The following is a 6,852-nucleotide window of genomic DNA, read 5'->3' as shown; positions in this document are numbered from 1 at the left end:
CGTACTTGACGATGACGCGCGTACGCAGGCGTACTGCGTTGGCGACGCCAAGGCGCTCTGCTTGTGTGGGCGGAGGTGTGTGGTAATCCTCCAAGTGACTGGAGAAAGTGGGGTGCGTGGAAAACGGCGGGGTCCGGAATAAAGCGGGGGAGAGAGGAAAAGGGCCAGAGCCTGTTTTCCGGCTGCTGGATTACAGGGCTGTGTCCTGCAACCTCTCTGGGCCTCTCCAGGCGAGGCTGAGCGGCTTTCCCTCACTGGTTTAGTGTGAATTAACCGTGGGAGCTATTCTGCTCCCAGGTGTGAAGGTAGAAGGGTTAATTTGGACTACGCTGGGCAATGACTTTCAAGTCCGTATTCTTGAGGAGTGCAGTTCATTTAGGAAGAAACACAAGGTCTAGAACCTAGCTTGTACTTAAAAAAAAAAAAAAAAAAAAAAGGGGGGGGGGGAACTGTAGATAAATATCTTCGCTCTGTCTCCTCATCTCTAAAATGAAATGGTTGGAGCACTGTAATTTCTGCCTCCCAGTATTTTGCCTTTTATCGTTCTGGCTGAGAAAGAAATACTTTGGAAAAACGGACCACTTTTGCACTTGGCCTCTCGAACACATTAATAGTGTAGAGTTATGCTTTCATTGAGATTCATTCATTGGCGTTCGTTGGGTTTATTTACAGGTAGTGTTTATGCATCGTTAATATTCCTAGTAGACCATTTTAATGTTGTTAAAATATGAAAGTGTTGTGTTTTCTTAATGTTAATCCTCCTTTTCATAGACAATGGTGAATACTTCACCATTTTGCCTCATTTCAGAAGTAAAACCTAAAAGTACTGAAGTTGATGCTTTTGAATTCTGTGTCATTTTTATCCTCTTTTATTAGTATTTTTGAAGACATCTGCACCGCCTGACTGGGAAAAGATGGTCAACGTTTTGAAAGGAGTGCTTATAGAATGGTTAGTAGTTTTGGTATTTCCTGAGTTTTAAATGTACATATTGAATCTTGATTTACATATATACCTTTTCTAAAATCATATATATTTTGTTCTAAGATCTGAATGAACTCAAGTCTTTAAACTTTTTCAGCTTCAGTTTTCTTATTTAACTGATGGAACAGATTTTGTCTCTGTTTCTGGGAGGTGCCAAATTTCAGTATCTCTTAAACTGATGTAATTTTCATTACTTCCAACATTGTTTTCCCTTGATAATGAGAATTCAACTTCATGATTTCATTATCGATTTTTTTCTTACTATGAATCTTAGCAACTTCAGCATGTAAATTTATCTTATTAAGTCAAGAACTTTCATATAAAGGGAATGAAGAGAGAGCCATTAAAAAAGAAAACAGCTGGTTCACAAAGGTTATTTATGTGTAAAGATTAAGACTTGGCACTTCATATCATGCCAATTGAAACTGGTATATATGTGAAATTTGGCTATAATCTCCCCAATCCTGATTTCTCTGCAGATCAGATAAATTTAGTTTCAGTTCAGCGACTTGGAACTTTAGCATGAGTGATTCCATTTTTATTTTTAGCCTGGTCTTTACAGGAGCTTAGTCCAAAATGATGGCCTCCTATAATTTTTACTTAACAGAGCATACAATAAAGAAACAAAATAAGTCAGATTATCATGGTGGCCATTTAGGCTTAGCTTCAGTGGACTGAAAAATGAAGGCACTTGAATGTAATAAAGTCCTTCTGTCTCAAGGCTTATCAGATACCAAAACCTGAGGCTGAGGGACTAAGGGCCCAATGGTAGAAGCAGTGCTTAGCACGTGAGGCCTCTGGTTCAATCTTTGATATTAAAAAAAAAAAAAAGGCTAAATCAGAACTTTATAAATTTCTAAATTATGTCAATAAGGTTAACAAAAATATCTCTTTCGGGATTCAACATCACCTTCCAGGCTCACACCCAGCATTTTCCCAAATCTGGCAAACCCAGCAGTTATTAAAGCAAGCAGCATATGTCCAACATGCGTTTGAGTCCAATTCCCGTTGCTAAAGCAGACTCCTGATGTGCAGTTACCAGGGTTGGTTTGGCAAGTAGTTTAGCAAAGATGATTTGTTACAGAGGTACAAATTCCAACTAGTTTATAGCACAGTAGCAAAGAATATGGAAAATATGTATTAATCTAACCTGATCCTTCTAGAACTATTTGTATCTAAGAAGCAAATAAGAACTAAGGTAAAACCAGTCTTAACTAGTGTGTTCTTCCTCCCCTTCCCCTCCCTTAACTCCTCCCTCCCACCCCTACTGAGGATTAAACATAGGGCCTTGACACTGAGCTCCGTCCTCCGCCCTATTTTTTTGTTCTCAGCCCTTTTTTAAATTTTTTATTTTGAGACAAGGTCTTGCTACATCCCTAAATTGCTCAGGCTGGGCTTGGATTTGTCATCCTGGGTCAGCTTCCCAGAGTACTTCGATCACAGGTGGGTGCCACGACACCCAGTTATTGTTCTCTTTTACAGTATTTTAAGTTTTGTCCACCATTGCTTCTTAGGAGGGCTATATTCTTGATGTTTCCCATGCATCCAAAACAATGCCAGATCAGACACAGAAACACGCGCACATGCTGCTTTGTAAGCATTTGTTTACTGAATGAATTTAATAGAATCGAATACTAGGTTACTAATGTTTCATTAGAGCTCTTCTGTCCCCACAGTGAGAATTAAGAATGGATAAGAGTATTGAAGAAAACTTATCAGAGGCCATATTTAGAATCAAGCTCCTGCACTAGGACCTGGCAGACCAGGCTAAAAACTGTATGAGGTAGTTGATTTTAAAACAAGTTAAAATTATGAAGTAATTTGAAATGAAAGCCTTGTAAGAGATGATTAAAATAACAGGAATAATATACAAATTGCCAAAAATTTTAAAGCACTGGTTTAGTGATTGAGCACAGAGGTGAATCATTTAGGTTTTACTTCATTGAATAATGTTAAGTTTATTCCATTTAGAATATTTCTATAGATGTTAGACTTCAAAAGCATTTAACCGTTGCTGCCTTTAATACTTTTTAATAGCAGCTTGTTAGAGTAAAGTGGTATCACCTATCAATGCACTTGAGCTCAAATAATATATCACATTTAAACATCAATTTTATAATGTCTTGTTTGTCTTTATTACTATGTTACATTTGAAACTAAAGTTTTATTTTATAAGACAACCATTCATCCTATTGTGTGTCTTTCCAAGAAAGTGTGATTTTTATAGACTGTGTTGAGGATCTTGTGGGGCCTGAGATCATCAGGGATCTGGAGGAGGGGTGGCACCAGTGTCACCACTTAAGTCCTTGTTCACTGGGAAAGGAGGAAGCAACTTGCTTATAGAGCACTAAGCTGCAGGGTTTTGTCTTCCTAGTCCTCAAGCCCTCATACCTGACTACTCCAAATAATTGCTGTTTTATTCCTTACCCTGACCCTACCTCCATATTTATGTATAGCCAAGGAAAAGTTTTTGAAGAATCTGAGTATAAAGAAACTGGTTTCCTCCTAATGACCCCCTCATTATCGTTTCTGTAACATAATCTGAAAATACCTGATTAAATTAATTTCATAAACCAAGTTTCCTTCTAGAATTCCCCTTTAAGCTCTTTGCAAGTAATTAGTAAATTGTTTGCCTCATTGAGATTTCTGTATATAGTTTATTGCTTTACAAAAATTTATTTTTTATTTGGTGTAATTGCTAAAAGTGAGAAATTGCTGAAAACATGAAATTTAATATATTTAGTATTTGTTTAAATCTGTCTTTGTAAAAGATCCTATCACCAGCTCTTTCTGTTTTGAGACCCTTGTCATAATGCACTGCACTTTATGTCTACTTTTCCTGTTTGTCAGTTCCCCCAAAAAGCCACAGAGCTCAAAACTGACCCTCACCCTTTGGACTCTCATTATCTTACGTCTCAATTCACCTGTTTTTAATATTTATCTTCTACCTCACTCCACAAAATCCTTTCCACACTGCCTTCAGAACATCGTAAGATAACAGCAGCAGAACGCCTGTACCTTCAGCTTCTTCTCTGAACATTGCTTTTTCCTTCCATAACTCATATCTTGCTCCTAATTGCCATTTTGAGAAATTCTCCCTACCTCTTCCACGGAAAGCCCCAGTTATAAATCTCAGGTTGTCAGACTATACCACTCACCTCCTCTTTATAATCGTCTACAAACACTTGAATCTTTGCTGAACATTTTTCTTTGATGGTTACCTGTTACAGTTTAGTAGCTCTCCTCTCAAATCCTTAGTGATTTTAGTGTCTGTATGGACAGTCTGTCAGTACCCCATCCTGTCCAGTCGCTGAGTGCCAGTGAGCTTTCCTACACTATTTCCAGCCACTTATGTGGCTACACTTATGTAGACCAGTCCTTTCCAAAACTGCCAGAATCTCATTTTCAGACTTCTGACTGCGACCACTACCTCCTCTTTCCAAGTCAGTTCCCTCTGGTGCCCTTTCTCCACTATTTCTTCAACTCCACCAGACCTGCACTTGCTGATCCTCCCACCTTTTTTAATCCCCATATCTCTTTGCATCTCCACTCTTTTCTGCTTGTAGCAATATTTCTTAGAAGACTTTTCTGTTCATTTTCTGTAACTGCTCTCCAATTTGGAGACTCACTTTAGGCAAGCTTTCTCTCTCACAACTCACCCAAATTGCTCTACTCAAGGTCAGTAATTTTCTGAATCCAGTGCTCGTTTTTGGTCCTTCTCTTCTTGTTGCAGCATCTGACGCAATTGATCATCCCCTCTTTCTGGTTAGCCTTTGTTCACTGAGCTCCAGAACGCTTGAGATTTTCTTTACCTCAGTGGTTATTTCTTCATAACTTTGCTGTGTCCTCCTTTTTCTTTCTTTTTTGATACTGGAGTGTCTAAGAATTGTTCTTTGGTCTCTTTTCTGTGGCTATATTCACTCTCTTGCTGTCTTTGAGTACTATTGTATGCTGATGATTTAATTTTATTCTTTACCACTAAACTCTAGAATTGTGTATCCAGCTTCTCATGTGTGCAATAGATGTGTCCAGATGTAACCTGCCTAAAAAATCAAACTCTTTTTTTTTCTTTTTTGGTACTGGGGATTGAACTCAGGACCTTAACATTTGCAAGGCAGTTGCATTGCTATTGAGCTAAATCCCCAGCCCAAAAATAGAAACTCTTGATCACATGTACAAACTTATTCTGCCTGCATTCCTTCTCATCTTTATAAAATACTTCATCCTTCCATTTGCCCAAACCAAAATTCTCTAAGTTTCCTTGATTCCTCTCCAAAAGATTGTGACTAGTCTACAGATTCTTAGCTTTGTGTAAACATGTATCCAGAATTTAGTCACTTTTCATCAATACCACAAGTCCAAATCATTATTTCTCTATTCTGGATTACCACATTTGCTTAATTGGTTCCCTGTTTCTTTTAGTTTTTCACTTGGCAGTGACAAATTATTCTTTAGAAATCATTGCACTCTTTCTTACACTTGTATTCCCAATCTTAAAATGATGTTGCATCCATAAATTGTTACCATTTGAAGCAGAGAGGAAATGATTAACTTGAGTAATAGTTCAAAACTTTAAAAACTATCCTTAAAAATTGTACATACTCAAATGTAATTGCGTCTTTGTGGTGTGGTTTAACCACAGGATGTCTTGTAATTGTGTGTTTAACTCTCCAGTGATCCTGCCATGAAACAGTTTCTCCTGTACTTGGATGAATCCAATGCCCTAGGAAAAAAGTTCATCATTCAAGATATTGATGACACTCATGTCTTTGTAATAGCAGAGTTGGTTAATATCCTCCAGGAGCGAGTGGGCGAATTAATGGACCAAAATGCTTTTTCTCTTACCCAGAAGTGAAAATACTAGATATTGGACACTGAAAAATTCTAAGAAACACCTGAAAAACTATCTTTCTTCAGTATCTTAATTTGACTGTTGACTGTTTTGAGGATTCCTTAGGAGCATGCTGTGGGAAAGTGTGTGATCATTTGTTCAAATCCCCTGAAGCAACTTTGTTTTTAAAAAAAGGCTTTAATGATTGGCTGTAATTTGGCTTTTATTATCTTTTATGAAAATATAAATGTTTCTCTTTTGTGTGTATGTGTGTGTTACTGGATATCAACAGCCTCATGTATTCTAGGCCAGCACTCTTATCACTGAGGTACATCTGCAGCCCGTCATTACCATTTTATTTTATTTTATTTTTACTACCTTTTTAGTACATTTAAAATATAAGGAGTGGTGGCACATGCCTATAATCCCACCATGTGAGAGGCAGATGCAGGAGGATCACCATGAGCTGAAGCCAGATAGGGTTACATAGTATAAGGCCAGCCAAAAAGCCAGACATAGAGCTGGGTGTGGTGGCACATACCTGTAATCCCAGCACTGGGGAAGTTGAGGCAGGAGGATCGCAGTGAGTTAGAGACCAGCCTGGGCTACATAGTTCAGGTCAGTCTCAACTACATAGTGACACCCTGTCTCAAAAAAACAAAAAAAAACACCCAAAAGCCAGAAATAAAAAATGAATATAATAAACTGAGCCTTTAAATTATTAGAGTAACCTGGATACTTATTTTGCTTGTTCCTATTAATGATTGGGGGGTTTTAAGGTATGGATATTGTTTTATTTCAAATAGAAATTTCACTGATTGTTTAAATATGCTAGGGTGGAAACTGGTAATAATTATGTCTCACAAATAATATATATGTGGGGCTGGGGGATTTAGCCCAGTGGTTCTGCTGCCTGCCTCACAAGTGCAAGGTCCCAAGTTCAATCCCCGGTACCAAAAAAAAAAAAAAAAAATCAAATAATATATATGATCTAGTCAGCTCTATTGGTGAAGAAGATATAAATATAAACTACAGTTTT

General features: G+C 37.7%; 1 protein-coding gene across 4 annotated transcripts; it reads left to right on the top strand.

The window, feature by feature from the left end:
- Nucleotides 1-7: 7 nt before the first annotated feature.
- Nucleotides 8-6,129, top strand: Gtf2h5 (general transcription factor IIH subunit 5). 4 transcript variants are annotated; one of them, XM_010625222.3, is made up of 3 exons: nucleotides 8-75; nucleotides 877-949; nucleotides 5,657-6,127. In XM_010625222.3, the coding sequence occupies exons 1-3, from the start codon at nucleotides 12-14 to the stop codon at nucleotides 5,835-5,837; spliced, it is 318 nt and encodes a 105-aa protein (XP_010623524.1). In that variant the 5' UTR covers nucleotides 8-11; the 3' UTR covers nucleotides 5,838-6,127. The 4 variants fall into 4 exon arrangements, with proteins under 4 accessions (XP_010623524.1, XP_010623525.1, XP_033619186.1 ...); XM_010625223.3 differs by having other exon boundaries at nucleotides 17-112; nucleotides 5,657-6,126; XM_033763295.1 differs by lacking the exon at nucleotides 8-75 and adding an exon at nucleotides 119-297 and having other exon boundaries at nucleotides 5,657-6,129.
- Nucleotides 6,130-6,852: the final 723 nt, after the last annotated feature.

Source organism: Fukomys damarensis, unplaced genomic scaffold (genome assembly GCF_012274545.1).
Source record: "Fukomys damarensis isolate Sample0158 unplaced genomic scaffold, DMR_v1.0_HiC HiC_scaffold_14, whole genome shotgun sequence".
Taxonomy (NCBI): Eukaryota; Metazoa; Chordata; class Mammalia; order Rodentia; family Bathyergidae; genus Fukomys; species Fukomys damarensis.
Note: the sequence above shows the minus strand (reverse complement) of the source record. Positions and strands in the feature narration are given on the sequence as shown.

What these genes read in the sequence shown, in the direction of transcription:
- Gtf2h5 (XM_010625222.3), top strand. Translation starts at nt 12, where the DNA reads ATGACGCGCGTACGCAGGCGTACTGCGTTGGCGACGCCAAGGCGCTCT. An exon ending in CTCTGCTTGTGTGGGCGGAG is followed by an intron (nt 76 to 876) that starts GTGTGTGGTAAT and finishes CTCTTTTATTAG; the next exon opens with TATTTTTGAAGACATCTGCA. An exon ending in AAAGGAGTGCTTATAGAATG is followed by an intron (nt 950 to 5,656) that starts GTTAGTAGTTTT and finishes TTAACTCTCCAG; the next exon opens with TGATCCTGCCATGAAACAGT.